The sequence below is a fragment of the Pristiophorus japonicus genome, chromosome 1 (assembly GCF_044704955.1).
Source record: "Pristiophorus japonicus isolate sPriJap1 chromosome 1, sPriJap1.hap1, whole genome shotgun sequence".
Lineage (NCBI taxonomy): Eukaryota > Metazoa > Chordata > Chondrichthyes > Pristiophoridae > Pristiophorus > Pristiophorus japonicus.
In genome coordinates this window covers 538264494-538291196 of record NC_091977.1, presented here as the reverse complement: position 1 = coordinate 538291196, position 26703 = coordinate 538264494, and the positions used below count along the sequence as shown (strand labels likewise).

The 26703-nt window shown below is 46.7% G+C and overlaps 1 protein-coding gene across 1 annotated transcript in view; it reads left to right on the top strand.

Moving 5' to 3' along the window:
- LOC139272802 (transcription initiation factor TFIID subunit 4-like) overlaps window positions 1-26703 on the top strand; it is a 190479-nt gene that overhangs the window by 116254 nt on the left and 47522 nt on the right. Inside the window, exons 13-14 of the mRNA XM_070888948.1 lie at window positions 13439-13495; window positions 18499-18618. Coding sequence (XP_070745049.1) covers window positions 13439-13495; window positions 18499-18618 — 177 coding nt within the window. The remainder of the gene's footprint in view (window positions 1-13438; window positions 13496-18498; window positions 18619-26703) is intronic.

Here is a 26703-nt window from a genome sequence, read left to right as displayed (position 1 = left end):
GGGTTGCATACATAACATCGGGGATGGTGCCAGGAAGGTGGAGTTGAGGTAGAAGATCAGCCATGGATGGCGGAACAGACTCAAAGGGCCGAATGACCTATGCTTGTGTTCAGGGAAGTGGATGGGAAAGAACAAGAGATGGAGAAGGCAGGGCAGATTAAATAGCAAAAGGGACGATGGGGTAAGGCATAAGGGGATGACAGGACATGCAAAGAAACAAAAGGTGGGTTTAGAGGAGGTGTAAATGGGACGAGCAGAATCATCAGCAACAGCTGCTGTCTGTGAAAGTGGGGGCAATGGTTGTGATTTGAAATTATGGAACTCAATGTTCAGTCTGGAAGGCTGTCCAGTGTCAAAAAGAAAACTCTCTGGATATTGGCCAGAATCTGGCCACAGTGCCCATAGAAACATAGAAAATAGGAGCAGGAGCAGGCCATTTGGCCCTTCGAGCCTGCACCACCATTCAGTAAGATCATGGCTGAACATGAAACTTCAATACCCCATTCCTGCTTTCTCTCCACACCCCCTGATCCCTTTAGCCGTAAGGGCCACATCTAACTCCCTTTTGAATATATCCAACGAACTGGATTCAACAACTTTCTGTGGTAGAGAATTCCACAGGTTCACAATTCTGAGTGAAAAAGTTTCTCCTCATCTCGGTCCTATATGCTTAAACTGTGACCTCTGGTTCTGGACTTCTCCAACATCGGGAACATTCTTCCTGCATCTGACCTGTCCAGTCCCATGTAATAATGTTTGTGGGATAGCTCGTTGTCCTTTTAATAATTCGGTCAAATGTCTGGGTAACGGCGGGATATCGTATCCAAAACGCGATATGTATTCCTGGAGGTTCGGTAAAGTACCATTGACTGTGATCCTTGTGTTTGTGGTCTGAGAGAGGAATTATACTTTCTTGTACTACCTGACAAGCTTAAGAATGATAACACAATGTTGGAAATACGCAACAGATCAGGCAGCATCTGTGGAGAGAGAAACAGAGTTAACGTTTCAGGGTTGGTGATCATTCTGACGAACGGTCGTCAACCTGAAACGTTAATTCTGTTTCTCTCTCCACAGATGCTGCCTGACCTGCTGAGCATTTTGTATTTTTATTTCAGATTCCAGCATCCGCAGTATTTGGCTTTTGTATAAGGTTTTTTTTTATTTATTAGTTCCAGGATGTGGGCGTCACTGGCAAGGCTGGCATTTATTGCCCATCCCTAATTGCCCCTTGAGAAGGTGGTGGTGAGCCACCTTCTTGAACCGCTGCAGTCCGTGTGGTGAAGGTACTCCCACAGTGCTGTTAGGGAGGAAGTTCCAGGATTGTGACCCAGTGACGATGAAGGAACGGCCGATATATTTCCAAGTCAGGATGGTGTGTGACTTGGAGGGGAACGTGGAGGTGGTGGTGTTCCCATGCGCCTGCTGCCCTTGTCCTTCTAGGTGGTAGAGGTCGTGGGTCTGGGAGGTGCTGCCAAAGAAGCCTTGGCGAGTTGCTGCAGTGCATCTTGTAGATGGTACACGCTGCAGCCACGGTGCACCGGTGGTGGAGGGAGTGTGTGTTTAAGGTGCCAATCAAGGGGGATGCTTTGTCCTGGATAGTGTCGAGCTTCTTGAGTGTTGTTGGAGCTGCACTCATCCAGGAAGTGGAAAGTATTCCATCACGTTCCTGAATTGTGCCTCGTCGATGGTGGAAAGACTGGGGAGTCGGGAGGTAAGACACTCAATGCAGAATACCCAGTCTCTGACCTGTTCTTGTTGTCACAGTATTTATGTGGCTGGTCCAGTTAAATTTATGGTCAATGGTGACCCCCAGGATGTTGGTGGGGGATTTGACGATGGTAATGCTGTTGAATATCAAGGGACGGTGGTTTGACTCTTGCTTCTTGGAAATGGTCATTGCCTGGCACTTGTGTGGTGTGAATGTTACTTGTCACTTATCAGCCCAAGGCTGAATGTTGCCCCTTGCTGTATGTGGGCATGGACTGCTTCATTATCTGAGGAGTTGTGAATGGAACTGAACACTGTGCAATCATCAACGAACATCCCCACTTCTGACATGAAGGAGGGAAGGTCATTGATGAAGCAGCTGAAGATGGTTGGGCCTAGGACACTGCCCTGAGGAACTCCTGCAGCGATGTCCTGGGGCTGTGATGATTGACCTCCAATCACCACAACCATCTTCTTTTGTGCTGGGTATGACTCCAGCCAGTGGAGCGTTTTCCCCCTGATTCCCATTGACTTCAGTTTTACTAGTGCTCCTTCATGCCACACTCTGTCAAATGCTGCCTTGATGTCAAGGGCAGTCACTCTCACTTCACCCTCTGGAATTCAGCTCTTTTGTCCATGTTTGGACCAAGGCTGTAATGAGGTTTGAAGCCGAGTGGTCCTGGCGGAACCCAAACTGGGCATCAGTGAGCAGGTTATTGGTGAGTTAGTGCTGCTTGATAGCACTGTCGACAACAACTTCTGTGACTTTGCTGATGATTGAGAGTAGACTGATGGGGTGGCAATTGGCCGGATTGGATTTGTCCTGCTTTTTGTGGACAGGACATACCTGGGCAGTTTTCCACATTGTCGGGTAGATGCCGGTGTTGTAGCTGTACTGGAACGGCTTGGTTAGAGGTGCGGCTAGTTCTGGAGCACAAGTCTTCAGCACGACGGCCGGGATGTTGCCGGGGCCCATAGCCTTTGCTGTATCCAGTGCGCTCACGTGGAGCGAATCGAATTGGCTGAAGACTGGCTTCTGTGATGGTGGGGACTCGGGAGGAATTCTCATATGGTTCATCCACTCGGCACTTCCGGCTGAAGATGGTTGCAGCATTGCCTCTTGCACTGCATGCCGGGCTCCGCCATCATTTGAGGATGGGGATATTCATGGAGCCTCCTCCTCCCATTCGTTGTTTAATGGTCCACCACCATTCACAACTGTATGTGGCAGGACTGCAGAGCTTCGATCTGATCCGTTGATTGTGGGATTGCTTAGCCCTGTTTATAGCATGCTGCATTGCATGCATGTAGTCCTGTGTTGCAGCTTCGCCAGGTTGGCACCTCATTTTTAGGTAAGCCTGGTGCTGCTCCTGGCATGCTTTTCTGCACTCTTCATTGAACCAGGGTTGGTCCCCTGGCTTGGCCCCCTGGATGTATCCTTGGTCCCCTCCTATTTCTCATCTTCATGCTACCCCTTGGCGACCTCATCCGAAAACACGGCGTCAATTTGCACATGTACGCTGATGACAACCAGTTCTACCTCACCACATCTCTCGACCCCTCCATGGTTCTAAATTGTCAGAGTGCTTGTCCGACAACCAGTACTGGATGAGCGGAAATTTGATTGTTCGCAACCGAGGTGTCATATTTGACCCTGAAATGAGCTTCTGGCCACATATCTGTGGCATTACTCAAGCCGCCTATTTCCACCTCCATAACATCGCCCACCTCCACCCCTGCCTCAGCTCATCTGCTGCTGGAACCCTCATTCATGCCATCGTTACCTCTAGTCTTGACTACTCCAACCCACTCCTGGCTGGCCTCCCACATTCTACCCTACGTAAACTTGAGGTCATCCAAAACTCGGTTGCTCACCCATCACCCCCTGTGCTCGCCGACCTACTTTAGCTCCCGGTTTAAAAAACGCTTCGATTTCAAAATTCTCATCCTTGTTTACAAATCCGTCCATGGCCTCGCCCCTCCCTATCTCTGTAATCTCCTCCAGCCCCACAACCCCCCCGAGATGTCTGCGCTCTTCTAATTCTGCCCTCTTGAGGTTCCCTGATTATAATCGCTCAACCATCGGTGCGTGCCTTCTGTTGCCTGGGCCCCAAGCTCTGGAATTCTTTTCCTAAACCTCTCTACCTCCTTTAAGACGCTCCTTACCTGCTGTAATTTCTTCTTATGTGGCTCGATGTCAAATTTATTTGTTTTGTCTTGTCTTGTAACACTCCTGAAGCATCTTGGGACGTTTTACTACGTTAAAGGTGCTATATAAATGCAGGTTGTTGTGGTGTCCTGGGGCCAATATTTATTACCCAATCAACACCACAAACAGACTATCTGGTCATCATCACATTGCGTTTGTTGGAGCTTGCTGTGTGCAAAATGGCTGCCGTGTTTCCGACATTACAACCGTGACTGCGCTCCGAAAGTACTTGATTAGCTGGAACACGCTTTGGGATGTCAGGTGGTTGTGTAAGGCGCTCGTGAAATGCAAGTCTTTTTCTTTTTAAAGAGAGCAGACAGCCGGCGCTCAGTGTCTGCCATTGCAAGGCGATGTTTGTTGCCCATCCTGGGTTGCCCCAAAGGCATGAAGCGTCAGTGAGATATAATACGAGGGTGTGGCAGACCTGGCCAGGTGGAGGCGAGGCATATTTGAGCTAGTTGGGCTTTTAAATAACAAAGGGGCAGCGTCATGGTCATTTGCTGCAGCTTGCCCACAAACGGCTACATTTATTGGATTCACCGTTCACCATGGGAGGATTTAGAAACATAGAAGCATAGAAAATAGGTGCAGGAGTAGGCCCTTCGAGCCTGCAGCACCATTCAATATGATCATGGCTGATCATGCAACTTCAGTACCACATTCCTGCTTTCTCTCCATACCCCCCTGATCCCTTTAGCCGGAAGGGCCACATCTAACTCCCTTTTGAATATGTCCAACGAACTGGACTCAACAACTTTCTGTGGTGGAGAATTCCACAGGTTCACCACTCTCTGAGTGAAGAGATTTCTCCTCATCTCGGTCCTAAATGGCTTACCCCTTATCCTTAGACTGTGACCCCTGGTTCTGGACTTCCCCAACATCGGGAACATTCTTCCTGCATCTAACCTGTCCAGTCCCGTCAGAATTTTATAAGTTTCTATGAGATCCCCTCTCATTCTTCTAAATTTCAGTGAGTATAAGCCGAGACGATCCAATCTTTCCTCATGTGTCACTCCTGCCATCCCGGGAATTAGTCTGGTGAACCTTCGCTGCACTCCCTCAATAGCAAGAATGTCCTTCCTCAGATTAGGAGACCAAAACTGCACACAATACTCCAGGTGTGGTCTCACCAAGACCCTGTACAACTGCAGTAAGACCTTCCTGCTCCTAAACTCAAATCCCCTCGCCATGAAGGTCAGCATGCCATTTGCTTTCTTTACTACCTGCTGTACCTACATGCCTACCTTCAGTGACTGATGTACCATGACACCCAGGCCTCGTTACACCTCCTCTTTTACTAATTTGTCACCATTCAGATAATCTGCCTTCCTGTTTTTGCCACCAAAGTGGATAACTTCACATTTATCCACATTATACTGCATTTGTCCATTCACCTAATCTGCCCAAGTCCCCCTGCAGCCTCTTAGCATCCTCCTCACAGCTCGCACTGCCACCCAGCTTAGTGTCATCTGCAAACGTGGAAATATTACACTCAATTCCTTCATCTAAATCATTAATGTATATTGTAAATAGCTGGGGTCTCAGCACTGAACCCTGCGGTACCTAACTAGTCACTGCCTGCCATTCTGAAAAGGACCTGTTTATTCCCACTCTTTCCCCTCAATGCCATGTGCTTTCATTTTGCACACTAATCTATCGTGTGGGACCTTGTCAAAAGCCTTTTGAAAGTCCAAATACACCACATTTGAAGTCGACCACCTCTGGGTTGCTCTTCCGTTACCGTAACCACCAGGTTTCTGTACCCCCCGAACCCCATATACGAACAAACTACAAAATCAACCAGATGATTCTCCCTCCAATTTTATTCCCCACAGGGACTTGAATCAACATGGGGGAAGAGCTTGGGGTGTGGGACTAAAGTGGGAAGCTCTTTCCAAGAGCCAGCACGACAGGCCGAATGGTTTCCTCTTGCGCTTCAAGAACTCATGACTCCAGCGGAATCAATGGACATGGTTATCAGGCGGGAAAGTGGAGTTGAGGTCGAAGATCAGCCATGATAGTGAACGGCAGAGTAGGCTCGAGGGGTCGAATGGCCGACTCCTGCTCCTGGTTCTTACGCACTTATGATGCTACGATTCCATTATTTCATGACGATACAGATCATCGCCCCACCCTTGATTAAAGTCCTTATTTTCTTTTTTTTTAAAACTTAATTCATCATTCATTCCCTCTCTCACAGCACCCCTCCCCAACCACAAAACAATTTTGCAAGAGTTCAAGTGAAAACTACCATAAACAAGAAATTATTATATTTTTTCCCAGTGCTGCAAGAGAAGTTTAGCATCTGTTGTCAATTTGAGGAAAAGCAGAGCAGTAGTAAATACACTCTGCTTTATTTTGGTACTTGCCTATTCATGTATTCATGCCGACAATAAAGCTCAGACGTGATTTTCAACACAACTGATTGAGAGTAAGACAAAGGAACCGAAACGGTTCCCACCAACATTTTAACAGCTTCCCATTTGTGGTCTGAAGGAGAAATAATTTGAAACCAAAACACACAAGTTACTTCTTTTGTTCCCACAACTCTCAATTTCTGAATGTGTAATACCAAGGGAGATTGAGGAGATACCAAGTATTTGTAGTTAGTTCAAAGTATTTGAAACGTATAAAATTCTGACTGGGTTGGACAGACTGGACGTGGGGAGGATGTTTCCCCTGGCTGTGAAGTCTCGAACAAGGGGTCACAGTCTCGGGATGCGGGGTCGGAAATTTAGGACCGAGATGAGGAGAAATTTCTTCACTCAGAGGGTGGTGAACCTGTGGAATTCTCTACCACAGAAGGCTGTGGAGGCCAAGTCACTGAATATATTTAAGAAGGAGATAGATAGATTTCTAGGCACAAAAGGCATCAAAGGGTATGGGGAGAAAGCAGGAATATGATGTTGAGATAGAGGATCAGCCATGGTCATATTGAATGGTGGTGCAGGCTCGAAGGGCCGAATGGCCGACTACTGCTCCTATTTTCTATTTCATGGAGTCTGCAGCACAGAAACAGGCCATTGGGCCCAACTGGTCCGTGCAGGCGTTTATGCTCCACTCCAACCTCCTCCCAGTCCTCTTCATCTCACCCCATCACCATAGCTTGTGCTAATCCTTAAATGCATCTATGTTATACACCTCAACCGAAGGTGGAGCGGGGGCGTGGGGCGGGGGGCTTTATTTTGGTGAGTTTGATTCAGAGTTAAAACATAATGAAGGTCTGAATAAGCACAATGCTTCCATATCATTTATGGACTCCACAGTGTCAGAATGCAGATATGGGAAGATAAGATTGCCTGGCCTTACGGGGGCAAATAAATATCTTGGCCATTTCGGATCCACAAATGTGTGGGATTAACTGTGAAATCTCATGCCCTGCCTATATCTGGTGAAGGCCAGACTACTCTCCAGTTAGTTTTTCAATGCTTGAAAACAGCTCAACCCTTTATCCATAAAACCACGATCCAAATAAGGGAGAAAAAACATTGTTTTAAGCAATTCTTTTCTTGCCCGATGGGAGCTATACTGGTCTCACAGGCTTCTCTACCTAAAAGAACTTGCATTTTATATATGTATAATGCCTGTCACAATATCAGGATGTCTCAAATCGTTCTGCAGCCAATGAAGTACTTTTTGAAGTATAGTCACTGTTGTAATCTCGGAACTGGCACTTCGTACATTACAAGCGACTACATGTCAAAATGCAAAAGTGTTTTTTCTGACTGGAGAGGTAGGGGTCTGGAACTCATTGCCTGAAAGGCTGATAGAAGCAGAAACCCTCACCGCATTTAAAAAGTACTTGGATGTGCACTTAAATAGTCATGACGTACAGGGCTACAGACCGAGTGTTGGAAAGTGGGATTAGGCTGGCTAGTTCTTATTCGGCCGCATGGATACGATGGGCCGAATGGCCTCCTCCTGTGTCGTAATTTTTCTATGATTCTATGAATGCACAAATAGTGCTGTGGGATCTTTTACGTCCACCTGAGAACAGACGGGGCCTCAGTTTAACATCTCATCCGAAAGACGGCGCCTCCAACAGTGCAGCACTCCTTAAGGAAGTACATGCTTTTTGAGCCCAGATAAGAGAAGGTTTGGTGGTAATATATTAGCATGGATAGCGGATTGGTTAACTAACAGAAAACAGAGTCGGGATAAATGGGTCATTCACATATCAATGACCTGGACGATGGGTACAGGGAGTACAATTTTCAAAATTTGCGGATGATACAAAACTTAGCAATGTAGTAAAAAAGTGAGCAGGATAGTAGCAGAGTTCAAGAGGACAGAGACAGACTGTTGAAATGGGCAGGCACCGATAAGTGTCAAGTGATGGATGCACTTTGGGAGAAACAACATGGAGAGGCAATATAATCTAAATGGTTCCATTTTGAAGGGGGTGAAAGGGCAGAGGATCCTGGGGGTGCATATTCATAAGTCTTTCAAGGTGGAAGGGCAAGTTGAGAAGGCGGTCAAGAAAACATCTGGGATACTTGGCTTTGTAAACAGAGGCGTTAAATACAAAAACAAAGAAAGTCATGCTGAACTGTTACAAATTTCTGGTTAGACCTCAGCTGCAGTTTTGTGTACAGTTCTGGGCACCACATTTTAGGAAGGATGCTAAGGCCTAGGAAACATAGAAAAAAATATAGATACATAGAAACATAGAAACATAGAAAATAGGTGCAGGAGTAGGCCATTCGGCCCTTCTAGCCTGCACCGCTATTCAATGAGTTCATGGCTGAACATGCAACTTCAGTACCCCATTCCTGCTTTCTCACCATACCCCTTGATCCCCCTAGTAGTAAGGACTACATCTAACTCCTTTTTGAATATATTTAGTGAATTGGCCTCAACAACTTTCTGTGGTAGAGAATTCCACAGGTTCACCACTCTCTGGGTGAAGAAATTCCTCCTCATCTCGGTCCTAAATGGCTTCCCCCTTATCCTTAGACTGTGTCCCCTGGTTCTGGACTTCCCCAACATTGGGAACATTCTTCCTGCATCTAACCTGTCTAACCCCGTCAGAATTTTAAACGTTTCTATGAGGTCCCCTCTCATTCTTCTGAACTCCAGTGAATACAAGCCCAGTTGATCCAGTCTTTCTTGATAGGTCAGTCCCGCCATCCCGGGAATCAGTCTGGTGAACCTTCGCTGCACTCCCTCAATAGCAAGAATGTCCTTCCTCAGGTTAGGAGACCAAAACTGTACACAATACTCCAGGTGTGGCCTCACCAAGGCCCTGTACAATTGTAGCAACACCTCCCTGCCCTTGTACTCAAATCCCCTCGCTATGAAGGCCAACATGCCATTTGCTTTCTTAACCGCCTGCTGTACCTGCATGCCAACCTTCAATGACTGATGTACCATGACACCCAGGTCTCTTTGCACCTGCCCTTTTCCTAATCTGTCACCATTCAGATAATAGTCTGTCTCTCTGTTTTTACCACCAAAGTGGATAACCTCCCATTTATCCACATTATACTTCATCTGCCATGCATTTGCCCACTCACCTAACCTATCCAAGTCGCTCTGCAGCCTCATAGAATCCTCCTTGCAACTCACACTGCCACCCAACTTAGTGTCATCCGCAAATTTGGAGATACTACATTTAATCCCCTCGTCTAAATCATTAATGTACAGTGTAAACAGCTTGGGCCCCAGCACAGAACCTTGCGGTACCCCACTAGTCACTGCCTGCCATTCTGAAAAGTCCCCATTTACTCCTACTCTTTGCTTCCTGTCTGACAACCAGTTCTCAATCCATGTCAGCACACTACCCCCAATCCCATGTGCTTTAACTTTGCACATTAATCTCTTGTGTGGGACCTTGTCGAAAGCCTTCTGAAAGTCCAAATATACCACATCAACTGGTTCTCCCTTGTCCACTCTACTGGAAACATCCTCAAAAAATTCCAGAAGATTTGTCAAGCATGATTTCCCTTTCACAAATCCATGCTGACTTGGACCTATCATATTACCTCTTTCCAAATGCACTGCGATGACATCCTTAATAATTGATTCCATCATTTTACCCACTACCGATGTCAGGCTGACCGGTCTGTAATTCCCTGTTTTCTCTCTCCCTCCTTTTTTAAAAAGTGGGGTTACATTGGCTACCCTCCATTCCATAGGAACTGATCCAGAGTCAATGGAATGTTGGAAAATGACTGTCAATGCATCCACTATTTCCAAAGCCACCTCCTTAAGTACTCTGGGATGCAGTCCATCAGGCCCTGGGGATTTATCGGCCTTCAATCACATCAATTTCCCCAACACAATTTCCCGACTAATACATAGAAAATAGATGCAGGAGTCGGCCATTCGGCCCTTCGAGCCTGCACCACCATTCAATATGATCATGGCAGATCATTCCCTCAGTACCCCATTTTTTCTCTCCATACCCCTTGATCCCTTTCGCCATAAGGGCCACATCTAACTCACTTGAATATATCTAATGAACTGGCCTCAACAACTCTCTGCGGTGGAGAATTCCACAGATTCACAACTCTGGGTGAAGAAGTTTCTCCTCATCTCGGTCCTAAATGGCTTACCCCTTATCCTTAGACTGTGACCCCTGGTTCTGGACTTCCCCCAACATCGGGAACATTCTTCCTGCATCTAACCTGTCCAATCCCGTCAGAATTTTATATGTTTCTATGAGATCCCCTCTCATTCTTCTAAATTCCAGTGAATATAAGCCTAGTCGATCCAGTCTTGGAGAGGGTACAGAGGAGGCTTACCCGGGATGAGGGATCTCCGTTTATGTGGAGAGGTTTGAGAAGCTGGGATTGTTTTCCTTCGAGAAGGTCAATGAGAGACCGAATAGAGCTATTCAAAATGATGAGCGATTTTGATTGAGCAAGTAAGGAAAATCTATTTCCTCTGGCAAGTGTGGTTGCTAACCAGAGGTCAGAGATTTAAAATAATTGGCGAAAAAACTAGAGCTCATGGTGTTGGAGGTAATATATAAGCATGGATAGCAGATTGGCGAACAGAAAACAGAAAGTCGGGATAAATGGATCATTTTCAGGTTGGTAAACTAACGAGAGGGGTGCCACGGGGATTAGTGCTGGTGCCTCATGTATTTAGGTTGAAGGAGATTAGAGATAGGGAGGGGTGAGGCCATGGAGGGATTTGTAAACCAGGATGAGAATTTCGAAATCTAGGTATTGCTTAATCAGGAGCCAATGTAGGTCAGCGAGCACAGGGGTGATGGGTGAGCGGGACTTGCTGCGAGTTAGGACACTGGGGATAACTCCCCTGCTCCTCTTCGAAATAGTGCTGTGGGATCTTTTACGTCCACCTGAGAACAGACGGGGCCTCGGTTTAAAATCTCATCCGAAAGACGGCACCTCCGACAGTGCGGCACTCCCTAAGGAAGTGCATGTATTCTGAGCCCAGATGAGGGAAGGTTTGAATTTAGCACTCCTTCAAAGATTGGATCTCCTCCAAGCAGAGAAGGCAAAGGGAAGATTTAATGGAGGGGTTCAAAATAATGAAGGGTTTTGATGGAGAAAATAAGGAGAAACTGTTTCCAGTGACAGAAAGGCCAGAGGACACAGATTTAAGGTAATTGGCAAAAGAACCAGAGGGAATATAAGAATTTACTTTAAAATGCAAATTATGATCTGGAAAGCGCTGCCTGAAAGGACAGTGGAAGCACATTGCATAGTAACTTTCAAAAGGAATTGGATAAATACGTGAAGGGAATAAAATTTGCAGGGCAGTGGGTTTTAAGAGCAGGCAGAAGCACGATGGGCTGAATGCCCCCTCATTCTCTCATATCTCAATTTATTGTGGTAGTCTGTACGAGTTTTGAACTCTAACTCCGATGAAGTTGTCCCTTTGTCATTGTTTAACTTCAGCATTGTACATGTGTGTATGCGAGCTAAGAGACTACGACATCCAGCTGAAAGTATATCGCTTCTGAAGTAATCAGCTCATCTTTCCAAAAATGTGTTGTATAATGTGCAGGGAATTAGCACTTTTGGAGTTGCCCTGCACCCCAGCTATTAACTAACTCCTTAATGTTCTCGGCAGTATTCAGAGAGGTGCACACCATCTTTCATGTCCTGGTGGTTGCATTGTTGCAAATATTCAGCTAAAATGACTATGTATTTTCGAATTATCATCATCTTGTGTGTTTGTATTCTTCTCTGGAGAATTGATGCCATTCCCTCAATAATGAGGAGTTTGCTCTAGTATTCCGTTCTGTAATATTGTGAACATAACACGAATTGGGAGCAGGAGTAGGCCATTCGGCCTTCGAGCCTGCTCTGCCATTCAATAAGATCATGGGCTGATCTTCGACCTCAACACCACTGTCCCGCCCAATCCCTTGATTCCCCTCGAGTCCAAGAATCTTGTCTATCTCAGAAATAAGTAGGAATGCTAGCATCCTGTTCTGGGATATTTTTTATTCATTCACAGGGTGTGAGCCGTCACTGGCAAACATTTATTGCCCATCCCTAATAGCATTTGAGAAGGTGGTGGTGAGCTGCCGCCTTGAACCGCTGCAGTCGGTGTGGTGAAGGTGCTCCCAAAGTGCTGTTAGGGAGGGAGTTCCAGAATTTTGACCCAGCGCCTATGAAGGAACAGCTGATTATATTTCCAAGTCAGGACTTGGTGTGTGACTTGGAGAGGAATGTGGAGGTGATGGTGTTCCCATGCAAAAGCTGCTCTTATCCTGGGTGGTAGAGATCATGGGTTAGGGAGGTGCTGCCGAAGAAGCCTTGGCGAGTTGCTGCAGTACATCTTGAATGTGCACTGTGTCGGTGATGGAGGGAGCAAATGTTGAAGGTGGTTAATGGGGTGCCAATCAAGCGGGCTGCTTTGTCCTGGATGGTGTCGAGCTTCTTGAGTGTTGTTGGAGCTGCACTCATCTAGGCAAGTGAAGAGTATTCCATCACACTCCTGACTTGTGCCTTGTAGATGGTGGAAAAGCTTTGGGGAGTCAGGAGGTGAGACACTCACTGCAGAATACCCAGCCTCTGACCTGCTCTTGTAGCCACAGTATTTATGTGGCTGGTCCGGTTAAGTTTCTAGTCAATGGTGGTTGGGCCTCGGACACTGCCCTGAGGAACTCCAAAGCAATGTCCTGGGGCTGAGATGATTGGCCTACAACAACCTCATTGCTGTCGGTCTGGAGGACGACAAATTTCCTTCTCCAAAGGGCATCAGTGAACCAAATGGGTTTTTACGACAATCCGGTGGTATCATGGTCACCATTATGGATACTAGCTTTTTATTCCAGATTTATTTAATTAACTGAATTTAAATTCCCCAGCTGCTGCGGTGGGATTTTTGAACTCATGTCCCCGGATCATTGGTCCAGGCCTCTGGATTACTGGTCCAGTAACATAACCACTATGCTACCAAAGATGAATCTAGTTACAACTGAGGCCGCAGTGGCTAAATATTGATGGGGAAATAGAAGATATGAAGGAGGGTTTTGAAGAATATTGAAAATTTGATTCTAATTTTTGATTTTTGTTGTTTTCTTTTAATCCCCAGAGTCGAGCCAAGCACGAGGACCCGGAACAACTTCGGTTAAAACAAAGAGCCAAAGAGGTGAGCTTGGCGTGATTTGCCTCTTCGCCTATTTTTATTTCTGTCGGCTGTCTTTTTTTTTTTGCGAACAGGTTTTTCTTTTTTTTTGTTGTTGGCAGTTAGCAGTCTCTTGGTATTTAGGTCAGGGTTTTGTTGCATGCCATTTTCTGTGGGGCGGGGGGTGGGGTGGTGCCCCCGGGGCAAGGACAGGAATCGCTGAAGGCAAGGGCGACGCACCAAAATAAGGTCATTACAGGGAGGCGGGATTGTGAGTGGTTCCTTCATCACCGTGTTCTTGGTGGTGGGGGCGCGGTTTAAACAAAGAGAAAAAGTTGTTTGAAGAATTCCAGCTGTAGGTTGGATAACTGCAAACTGAATTTAATTCTTGTATTAAAGTTCAGGATTTGTTATTTGGGAATATCACAATGGGCTACATATTTTAGGATAAATGCTCATTTTGTAAATCTGTTACTGCTTATAATTCTTGGGCTCAGAGGCGGAACTGGGATTTAGTTGTAAATGGAAACTGCCTCTGGCCTTTTAATTTTCTAAGCCCAGCAGTTTTTTTTTCTGTTCTATGATGGAGCCCTTGTTTCACACAGTTCATGTTTAGCTGGAGGGATTTTTATTTTGTAGCTTAGACTGGTTTAAGCTTTTGCTCCCAGAGGGGGCCAGCACTGCAACGGCACAAACCAACAAATAGGTTCATTTTATGTCTGCCGCAGTAGCCCACTATCGCATTCTTTTTTTTTGTCCCAATATCCATTTCCTGGCGACCGTTGCCCACAAGGAAAACCTCCACTAATTGGACCCTATTTTAATTGAGCCTTAATATTAGGAGCTCACTAGCTGTTTATCCCTTCCTCCCCCGGGGCAATCGGGGAATGGAAGCAAATGAAAGTGCCCAGCGTTCGTGCTGTGTGTGAGATTTTTCACTTGACCTACAGATTCCTGTCCCTGCTGAATAAATCATCAAGCCCGTTTGCAATTCGTGATTAAAGATTTGACGACAGATGCTAATAAAGACAATGCTTGTGTTTGATGAAGGCTACAGCGCTGAGAATTAGTTTCCATGGTCACCCCCCACCCCTCCACCCCGCCAATCTCCCCAGCCTCCCAGCTAATAAACAACTGTGGCTCAAGCTAATACTTTTTTTTTTAAGTAGCCTTTTATGTTTTAATATTCTGCCTGAAAAAAACAAGATGCGTTGGGTAGAGTGCTTTGTGCGTCAGCAGACCAGACTTGTCTCTTTAATCGAACGTTGCTTGCCGTACTTGGCCCACCCTTTGGAGCACCTGTCTCTCTTTTAAACGCAACCACTGCCACTTCAGAACTGTCTGTGAAGGCTTTGATGTTCAATTTATTGCCGTATTGATTGGACGCGAACGAGTTTCCTTCGGAAGCTTGCCACTCCAGCCCGGTAACTCAACAGCTGTAATGATGTGCGAGAAGCATCTGCCGTTGTAAAAGGACAAAATAAAGACTCTTTCTGGCTTTCACCAGACTCTGATTTCTGTATTGGCGCAACCCAGTGTTATTTTACTCCTCCCCATTAGTTAATACAAAAAACTCAAACTTATTTAACAGTGGAGGCAGGGGAGAGGGAATTCGAGGTGCATGTGGCTCTTTGCTTATTAAAACTGGGACAAAACTTCTTTCCAGTAATTCTGCGTCCAAAACTGAGGCTCCTTTAGTGGCCAGTTAGTCCAGCCGCATAATTAATCCAGAGTGTGTGAGTGGCTTGCGTTCTCCCTCCCTGTCCCACTCCTCCTCACCTCGCCCCACTTCTCCACTGTGTGTGTGAGTGAGTGCTGATCTTGCACTTGGTGGCACATTTGAGACTTGAGACTTGGAATTTTGTGCAGAATCAACTGCAACTTGTGTTGTACCTCCCTTGCAGCGTGCACCACCACGTGAAATGAGCCTTCAATGCAGCAGCAATCATCGGATGGTTACAGCAACTTGGCCCGTCGAGCCCGTGCCGGCTCTCTGCAAGAGCACTTCAGCCAGTCCCATTCCCCCTCCCTTGTCCTGTAGCTCTGCCAAATTTTTTTTTCCTTCGGGTACTTATCCAACTCCCTTTTGAAAGCCACAATTGAGTCTGCCTCCACCACCTTTTCAGGCAGCACATTCCAGATCCTAACCACTCGCTGCATACTTTTGTCCCTTTTTTGCTCTGTGTCTGATTTTTGCATGGTAATTCATACCACGACTTAAGCTAATGTTTTAAATGCTGTATTGAAGTGGCATGTGAATCTGATGTACACCAAGCTTCCCGCGCAAAGTTTTAAAAAAATCATTATTATTCGATCATGGGATGTGGATGGGCAAGGCCAACATTTATTGCCCATCCGTAATTTCCCCTTAGAATGTGGTGGTGAGCTGCCGCCTTGAACCGCTGCTGTCTGTGTGGTGATACTACCTTTATCGCAGTTTGGTACACAGAAACATAGAAAATAGGTACAGGAGTAGGCCATTCGGCCCTTCGAGCCTGCACCATCTTTCAATAAGATCATGGCAGATCATGCAACTTCAGTACCCCATTCCTGCTTTCTCTCCATACCCCTTGATCCCTTTCGCCGTAAGGGCCATATCTAACTCACTTTTGAATATACCTTAATGAACTGGCCTCAACAACTTTCTGTGGCAGAGAATGCCACAGGTTCACAATTCTCTGAGTGAAGAAGTTTCTCCTCATCTCAGTCCTAAATGGCTTACCCCTTATCCTTGGACTGTGTCCCCTGGTTGTGGACTTCACCAACATCGGGAACATTCTTCCTGCATCTAACCTGTCCCGTCCCGTCGGAATTTTATGTTTCTATGAGATCTCCTCTCGTTCTTGTAAATTCCAGTGAATATAAGCCTAGTTGATCCAGTCTTTCTTCATATGTCAGTCCTGCCAACTGAGTGTCATGCTAGAGGGCAGTTGAGACATTGCTATGGGTCTGGAGTCACATATAGGCCAGACTGGGTAAGGGCGGCAGATTTCCTTCCCTAAAGAACATTAGTGAACCAGATGGGTTTTTATGACAATTCGGTAGTTACATGGTCACTGTGACTGATAATAGCTTTTTATTCTCTATTTATTTAATTAACTGAATTTAAATTCCCCAGATGATATGGTGGAATTTGAACTCACGTCTCTGGATTATTAGTCCTGGCCTCTCGATTAGTAACATAACCATTATGCTGCAGTAACTTTGATCTTCAATAAACCATCATTTGAAGTCATTTTGCATTTAAAACATTAGCTTCGCCATGGTACGAATTACCAGGGAAAAATGCAGAACTGGACACCAGTAAATTTCAAGTACAGGTGAATATTTCAACTTGATTAGGTTTCTGGAAAGGCCCAAAATGGCTTTGAGGTGGGATTGTAATCTGTCTTGGTCGTTCAGATTTGGAATGGAGGTGCTCCTGTTGGGGATTCATACTCGCTGGAGTTTTGGTTCCTTCTTCTGACCTATATAAACCTACTCTTGTCTGATGGTTAGGGCTCCGCTAACTAATGGTCAGATTATGTTCCCGCAGACTTTAGTATTGTGCTAACGTATTCTCAAAAGGCTGGCTTACTTCACGGCTATGCTTGGAAGCAGCCCCACGGCTCAGACGTTGATTCTTCCTGCAGTAGAGTGTCAACCAGTGCTGTTAATGAGGAGAGCCTGCAGGCAGATCCACCACTGCCATTTCTTCCCCCCGCCTCTCCAGAGCAGCTGCGTAACTATCAGGAAAGATTGAGCAGGCTGGGGCTCTTTGTCTAGAATAGAGAAGGCCGAGGGGTCTTTATGAAAGGGTTGAATAGGGTAGTCGTGGAAAAAACATGTTTCCACTTGTGGGAAGACCAAAACTGGGGGTCGTAAATAGACGACAGTCATAATACCTCCAGCAAGCGAGCCCCAGGTGGGCAGAGGAAACGTTTCAAGGACACCCACAAAGCCTCCCTGATAAAGTGCAACATCCCCACCGACACTTGGGAGTCCCTGGCCAAAGACCGCCTTAAGTGGAGGAAGAGCATCCAGGAGGGCGCTGAGCACCTCGAATCTCATCGCCGAGAGCATGCAGAAAACAAGCGCAGGCAGCGGAAAGAGCGTGCGGCAAACCAGTCCCACCCACCCCTTCCCTCAATGACTATCTGTCCCACCTGTGACAGAGACTGTAATTCCTGTATTAGACTGTTCGTCACCTGAGAACTCACTTTTAGAGTGGAAGCAAGTCTTCCTCGATTATGAGGGACTGCCTATGATGATGATGTAAGGAATTTGAGAAATTAATTTACCCAGAGAATGGTAAAAATGTGGAACTTTTCCACCACATTGAGTGGTAGGTTGAGGCCTGCACTCATTGGAGTTTAGAAGAATGAGAGGTGATCTGATTGAAACATGTAAGATTCTGAGGGGGCTTGACAGGGTAGATTCAAAGAGGATGTTTCCCCTCGTAGGGCAATCTAGAATTTGGGGGGCTTAGTTCCAGAATAAGGGGTTGTCCATTTGAAAAGGAGAATTCTCCCAGCCCCTCCCCCCACCCCACCCCACCCCATCCCAGACAGCTGTGGAGGCTCAGTCAGTAAATATATTTTTGGTGGAGATGCACAGATTTTTGAATGATAAGGGAGTTGAGGGTTATGGGGAGCAGGTAGGGATGTGGAGCTGAGGCCAAGATTAGATTAGCCATGATCTCATTGAATGGTGGAGAAGGCTTGAGGGACCAAATGGGCCTACTCCTGTTCCTATTTCCATGAATTCAAGAGAAATTTATTTACCCAGGGAGTGGTGAGAATGTGGAACTCGCGACCATAGGGAGTGTTTGCGGCGCATAGTATAGATGCATTTAAGGGGAAGCTCTATAAGCACGAGGGAGAAAGGAATAGAAGGCTATGTTGATGGGTTGGGATGAAGAGGGGTGGGAGGACACTCCTGGGAGCATAAATGCCATCCTAGCCCTGTTGGTCCGAATGGCCTGTTTTCTGTGCTGTGAATTTTACATAGCTGTAGAAAAATAACACCGCATTCTCGCTTTTGAACAGATGCAACAATTGGAACTTGCACAGTTGCAGCAGCGAGAGGCAAACCTCGCGGCACTGGCTGCCATTGGGCCAAGGAAACGGAAAACGCCTGATTCACCGGGTCTTGGAACAGGAAACGAGGTACAGTACACCATGTTGCCCCTCCGTTTTTTTGCCCACCAAGGAGTTTAAAAGATGACTTTCCCCCATTTACCTTTGTCTTTCTCTGCTCGATTCCGATGTCGCTGTGTTTGTATAGCTGCATGTCGTGGCCATGCCAAAACTTTCTCTGCCTATTTAAAACTGGAAAGACCCAAACCCATCCGTGAGATTATAAAAAAACAAAATCGGGGATGCTCAAGAGGCCAGAGTTGGAGGAGCGCAGAGATCTTGGAGAGTTGTGGGGCTGGCGGCGGTTACAGAGATAGGGAGGGGGCGAGGCCATCGAGGGTTTTGTCAACGAGGGTGATAATTTTGAAATCGAGGCTTTGCTTAACCGGGAGCCACTGTAGGTCAGCGAGCACAGGGGCGATGGGCCGAAACCAACTGTTTTCAATCCCTTGACATGGTCCACCTCAATTCCTAACACATCAACGTCACTGCAGAAACTCTGATCCACACCTGAGACACCTCCTGGCTTGGTTTCTTGAATGACCTCTTCACTGATCTCCTGAGATGCAGCATATAGTTGAACACTGCACTGCCTGCACCCATCTTGTAGCACGTGCCACTCCTGCAGTCGAAAAGAAAGGAAAAACATTTCTATAGCGCCTTTCACGACCTCGGGACGTCCCACAGCCAATGATGCACTTTTGAAGTGTAGCCACTGTTGTAATGCAGGTAACGCGGCAGGCACTTTGTGAACAGCAAGCTCCCAGAAACAGCACTGTGATAATGACCAGATAATCTGTTTGTTTTTTAATGTTGTATATGAGATAAATATTGGCCCAGGACACCGGGGATAACTCCTCTGCTCATCTACGTAATAGTGACGTGTGGGATCTTTTGCGTCCACCTGAGAGGGCAGACCGGGCCTCGGTTTAACGTCTCATCCAAATGACTGCCCCTCTGACAGTGCAGCGTTCCCTCAGAACTGCCCCTCCGACAGTGCGGCACTCCCTCAGTACTGTGTTGAAGTGTCAACCTAGATTTATGTGCTCAAGTCTCGAGAGTGGGATTTGAACCCACAACCTTCTGACATGGAGGCGAGAGCGAGTGCTTTCCACTGAGCCTGTGAATTGCATAGATTTTGAAATTCTCGTCCTCCTTTGCAAGTCCCTGTGTGGCATGTCTTCCTGCTTCTGCTGCCTCTTCCAGCCCTATTCTCCAGCCTTCCATTTGTTGACTGGTCTATTGAACACCACCTTGCCCAGCTGTCAGTGATCGGATCTGCAGCCATCAAGGAATATTCTTCCTAAAACCTTTCACTTTGCCATATCATTCCCATCTTTAGAAGCCTTGAAGTTTTTCTCTTTGTAACATGCCTTCAATCAACTGTCCTATGCTTGTAATTCTTGTCTGATTTCTATTCCTCCCACCTCCTTGCTCCTTTTGTGAAATGCCCTGGGACATTTTGCTGCATTAACGATGCTTTAGAAGGGTAGGGAATACCGACCAACTCTTGCCATTTGCTCTAGCTAAGATCAGCTAACTGCATGGATGAGGGATTTAGCCTTAAAATAAAACACTTCTTGATTTGTGGCCCTCACTAAATGACTCACTTGATCAACTTGCTGACCCTACAACACCAACTTGTATTTGTATGACACCTTTGACGTAGTAAAACGTCCGAAGACGCTTCACGGGAGCAATTATCAAACAGAATTTGACACCGAGCCGCACAGAGAGATATTAGGGTGGGTGCCCAAAAGCTTGGTCACAGAGGTATGTTTTAAGGAGAGTCTTAAAGAGGGAGAGAGGTTTCGGCAGGGATTTCCAGAGCTTGGGGCCCAGGCAACTGAAGGCATGGCCGCCAATGGTAGAGCGATTAAAATCGGGGGATGCTCAAATAGCTAGAATTGGAGGAGCGCAGAGATCTCTGGGGGGGTTGCAGGGCTGGAGGAGTTTAGAGATGGAGGCCATATGGAAGGATTTGAAAACGAGGATGAGAATTCTAAAATTGCAGGCATTGTTTAACCTAAACCATTTAAAAAATACTTTGATTTATACAGCACCTTTCATGACAACCAGATGTCTAAAAGTGCTTTACAACCAATGAAGTACTTTTGGAGTGTAGTCACTGTTGCAATGTAGCCAATTTGCGCACAGCAAGCTCCCACAAACAGCTATGCGATAATGACCAGATAATCTGGGTTTTTTTGTTCATTGAGGGATAACTATTGACCAGGACACCGGGGATAACTCCCCTGCTCTTCTTCGAAATCGTGGCCATGGGATCTTTTACGTCCACCTGAGATGTAAAAGATCCTCGGTTTAACGTCTCATCCAAAAGACGGTACCTCCGACAGTGCAGCGGAGCTCCCTCAGCACTGCACTGGAGTGTCGACCTAGATTTTTTTTTTTGAACCCACAAACCTCTGACTCAGAGGCGAGAGTGCTACCCATTTGGCTGATGCAAAGTGACATTTTAGTGTTTTTACATAATATATGCTTCAAACTGGAGCAACACCAGAGATGTAACACTGTCCGGCTTTGGATGGCATTTATAAGCCACTCGATTTCTCAACTTCTCTCTCGGGGAAAGAGAATAATCATGAAATAATAATGGCAAAAAAACAACTTTCAGAAATGTTGATGTTGGATTTGGGGGTGTTGATGTTTTGGACGTGCTGCAGAGATTTTGGATGGCAATATGTCAGGTTGACTGCTGAATATTTAATCAATCTTGCAGTTTAAGTCCTTCAAAGCCGCTTTTGCTGCTGGCTATATCTGCGGTTGCTTGTGAAAAGCGTTCTTTTTGTTTCTTGTTTTGAATATTTGAACTTCCCCCATGTTTGATAAATGTTACTGCTTTGGCCTATCTGAACCGACCGGCATCTCAAAACAGAGTGCAAGATTTTAAATTTGTCCCCAAAAAACCAATTGATCTTAAATGAGATTTGATAGACTGAAGAAACAAGCCTGAAGAGAACCTGCACACGCGCGTGTGTGCACAATCTTCTTCCTTCTCTGCTTTCTTTGAACCTTTGAGTAATTATTTTTTTCTATCCTTGGTGCTCCATTTCCCACTCGATGGTTTTTGATTCACTTTCTTTGCTGTGCAGTGTTTTTCTAAAAATAATTACTAAATGGCTCTTCTGCGTTGTTTTTGACTGTTTTGGTGCTGGCATTGCAGTTTTTTTGTGAGAGAATTTGACCTGATTTTTCTTCCGCTGTGCTATTGAATGTGTTTGACAACTTTCTTGCTGAAGTTGCTTAAAAGATCCATTCAGTTGAACTTTCAATACATTCGCCTTGTGGTCTGGTGTCTACTGTACATGGTCCATGTTTCTGAGCTATACAGGAGGGAGGGTATTACTACAGCCCTGTAGACCATGAGCTTGGTGGCAGTTTTGAGGGCCTGGTCCTCAAACACACTTATCCTCAGGCAGCCGAAGGCTGCACTGGAAGCGGTGTTGCTTCTTGTCTTCAGTGCCTGCTCTTGTTGATAGGAGGCTCCCGAGATATGGGTAGTGCTCCACGTTGTCCAGGGCCGCGCTTGGATCTTGATTGGGGGGACAGTGCTGTGCGGTAAGGACAGTCATACACATCTCAAGTCGCTGGAAAAATACCACCAACGATGTCTCCGCAAGATCCTACAAATCCCCTGGGAGGACAGACGCACCAACATTAGCGTCCTCGACCAGGCCAACATCCCCAGTATCAAAGCACTGACCACACTTGATCAGCTCCGCTGGGCAGGCCACATTGCTCGCATGACAGACACGAGACTCCCAAAGCAAGCGCTCTACTTGGAACTCCTTCGTGGCACACGAGCCAAAGGTGGGCAGGGGAAACGTTACAAGGACACCCTCAAAACCTCCCTGATAAAGTGCAACATCCCCACTGACACCTGGAAGACCCTGACCAAAGACTGCCCTAAGTGGAGGAATCTCATCCAGGAGGGCGCTGAGCACCTCGAGTCTCGTCGCCGAGAGCATGCAGAGATCAAGCACAGACTGCAGAAAGAGCGTGCGGCAAACAAGTCCCACCCACCCCTTCCCTCAACGACTATCTGTGACAGAGACTGTGGCTCTCGTATTGGACTGTACAACCACCTTTGAACTCCTGTAAGAGTGGAAACAAGTCTTCCTCGATTCCGAGGGACTGCCTATGATGATGGTCTGGTATATTCAGTATCAGCCTTTCCTCTGAATAATGGAACCAAAAGGGGAAAAAATTGCAGCACTGTGCAGGAAGGGCGGGGCGGGGGGGTTGCGTGGGACTGGCTGAAGTGCTCTTGCAGAGAGCTGGCACGGGCTGAATGGCCTCCTGCTGCGCTGTAACCATTCTATGATTCTTTGAAAAGAAGGTCATTCAGCCCGTTTCTTCCACAGATCAGACCATTTGCCCCATCGTGGGCTACACCCAATTCAAAGTGATTGGGAGAAGGATTCAAGGGGGGAGCTGAGAATTATTTGCACCCAGAAGGTGGTGGGGGTCTGGAACTCACTGCCTGCAAGGGTGGTAGAGGCAGAAACCCTCATCGCATTTAAAAAGTACTTGGATGGTGCACTTGAAGTGCCGTAGCCTGCAGGTTAAGGACCAAGAGCTGGAAAGTGGGATTAGGCTGGATAGCTCTGTCAGCCGGCACGGACATGGTGGGCCGAATGGTCTCCTGCTCTGTTGTAAACTTCTATGATTTTGTGAATGGCTCAAGGGAAGGTTCCGCAAAGTTTCCCCCTTGCCTCCAACGGTAGTTGTGAATCAGCTTCCTTCGCTCTGTGGTTCTCGAGTAAGCAGGAGACAGTTTAGTGTGTGGAACAGGCTCTGTTCATCCAATATCGATGATTAGTCCATACTATAAAAAGCGGAGCAATTTGAGGTTCTCTCTTGGCAGTGTCAGCTCAGTGGACAGCACTCTCGCTTTTTGAGTCGGAAAGTTGTGGGTTCAAGTCCCACTCCAGGGACTTGAGCACAGAAATTTAGGCTGACACTTCGTGCAGTGCTGAGGGAGTGCCGCACTGTTGGAGGTGTCTTTCGGGTGAGATATTTAACTGCTCTCAAGTGGGCGAGAAAGATCCCATGACACTATTTCGAAGAAGAGCAGGAGAGCTATCTCCAGTGTCCTGGTCAATATTTATCCTTCAATCAACATTGTAAAAACAGATTATCAGGTCATTATCACATTGCTGTTTGTGGGAGCTTGCTGTGCGCAAGTTGACCGCCGAGTTTCATAGAAACATAGAAAATAGGTGCAGGAGTAGGCCATTCGGCCCTTTGAGCCTGCACCGCCATTCAATATGATCATGGCTGATCATTCACCTCTGTACCCCTTTCCTGCTTTCTCTCCATACCGCTTGATCCATTTAGCCTTTAAGGGCCACATCTAACTCCCTTTTGAATATATCTAACGAACTGGCCTCAACAACTTTCTGTGGTAGAGAATTCCACAGGTTCACAATTCTGTGAGTGAAGAAGTTTCTCCTCATCTCGGTCCTAAATGGCTTACCCCTTATCCTTAAACTGTGACCACTGATTCTGGACTTCCCCAACATCGGGAACATTCTTCCTGCATCTCACCTGTCCAATCCCGTCAGAATTTTATGTGTTTCTGTGAGATTCCCCCCTCCTTCTAAATTCCAGTGAATATAAGCCCAGTTGATCCAGTCTCTCCTCATATGTCAGTCCTGCCATCCCGGGAATCAGTCTAGTGAACCTTCGCTGCACTCCCTCAATAGCAAGAAATGTCCTTCCTCAGATTAGGAGACCAAAACTGTACACAATATTCCAGGTGAGGCCTCACCAAGTCCCTGTACAACTGCAGTAAGACCTCCCTGTTCCTATACTCAATTCTTCTCGCTATGAAGGTCAACATGCCATTTGCCGCCTTCACCGCCTGCTGTACCTGCATGCCAACTTTCAATGACTGATGTACCATGCCACCCAGGTCTCGTTGCACCTCCCCTTTTCCTAATCTGTCACCATTCAGATAATCTGCCTTCCTGTTTTTGCCACCAAAGTGGATAACCTCACATTTATCCACATTATACTGCATCTGCCATGCATTTGCCCACTCACCTAACCTGTCCAACCTGCAGCCTCTTCGCATCCTCCTCACAGCTAACACCGCCACCCAGCTTAGTGTCATCTGCAAACTTGGAGATATTACACTCAATTCCTGCGTCCAAATCATGGATGTATATTGTAAATAGCTGGGGTCCCAGCACTGAACCTACGTTACAACAGTGACTACGCTCCAAGAGTACTTCCATTTGGCTGTAAAGCTCTTTGAAACACCCCGAGGCCGTGGAAGGCGCTATATCAATCCAAGTCTTTCTTTTTCTCTTTATGCAGTGGTTGTTTACCACAAAACTGGTATTTCATGCTTAGATAGACCGTAACTCCCTTGTGCAATACCTCCCGACTCAAGACTATGCTGGTTGTTTGTTTATTTCAAAGCATCTATACTGTGGATTACAGTTCTACATTAATCACTCGTGGCCGATGTCTTCTAGCCAGTCTCTTGCATTCCAGTTGGTGAGCAGACATCTGGAGTGGAACAGAAACCCGTTATTCATGTCCCACGTTGGTGTTTCCCAGGCAAGCGTCTGCTCCCCAGACCAATTGTGGTAACTGTACAACTTAGTTTAGCTATCAACCCTCGACGCCAACATGACCCAACATTCATCGACTGACTGACTAACTTCCCAATCTGCATCAGCAGGGGTGGCCAACTCTTGGACATATTGGTAGAGTCATAGGGGGAGAAGTTGGATTGTTTAGCGCCAGAGAGGGGCGCTAAGTGCCTACCGTCCAAACGCCGCACTGTGACGTCCTGCCGGGAACTTCACGAGTGGTTTAGCGGCGGCGCTGTCATTTAGCGCCACGCACTCTCAGGACACCGACTTGGTTTTATCACCAAGTGTGCAACGCCCCCTTTGTGACGTGTTTCCGAAATTGACTGCTTTCGCTGCCGTAGCGCCCAGCGCTACTCCCAACAGCAGGGAAGCAGACGGTGCAAAGAGGATCCTGGGGCGACATCGCAGAGAATGAAGAGGTAAGTGTTGAGAGTCACATTTTTAACAATTTACTTGCTTCTTGCCTGCGGAAGGCTGTTGTGTTGGTAGCCTCCCTTCCATTTTTTTTTTTTGCAGGTTTCACATGGTCGACCTCGCCTCTCTCGACGTGAGGATGCTGGTATCCTGGCGCCTCAACTTGAGAAGCACTCCCGCGCTACCACCCCGCGATGGGCCTTCAGCGCCCCAAGAGGATTATGCAGCGCTTCCCTTGGCGCTCCACTCTCCCCTTGTGGCGACACAACTGAATATCCCACTTTGAGGCGGTAAACATTGCCCGGCGCTAAAACTAGTGCCCTGGCAATGTCACCGCCTCAGTGGACGATACCGAATTTCTAGCCCATAGTAAGTTACAGCAGTAAACATAGACATAGAAAATAGGTGCAGGAGTAGGCCATTCGGCCCTTTGAGCCTGCACCACCATTCAATGAGTTCATGGCTGAACATGCATCTTCAGTACCCCATTCCTACTTTCTCGCCATACCCCTTGATCCCCCTAGTCGTAAGGACTACATCTAACTCCTTTTTGAATATATTTAGTGAATTGGCCTCAACAACTTTCTGTGGTAGAGAATTCCACAGGTTCACCACTCTCTGGGTGAAGAAGTTTCTCCTCATCCCGGTCCTAAATGGCTTACCCCTTATCCTTAGACTGTGACCCCTGGATCTGGACTTCCCCAACATTGGGAACATTCTTCCTGCATCTAACCTGTCTAAACCCGTCAGAATTTTAAACGTTTCTATGAGGTCCCCTCTTATTCTGAACTCCTGTGAATACAGTTGATCCAGTCTTTCTTGATAGGTCAGTCCCGCCATCCTGGGAATCAGTCTGGTGAACCTTCGCTGCACTCCCTCAATAGCAAGAATGTCCTTCCTCAAGTTAGGAGACCGTTCGGCCCGTCGTGCCTGTGCTGGCTCGCTGGAAGAGCAGTCGTGCTTTAGTCCCACACTCCGCTCTTTGTCCGTAACCCCCTCAGTTGCTCATCCTCCAGTACCGGTCCCAACTCCCTTTTAAAATTATTGATGCAATCAGCTTCTGCCACCTTTT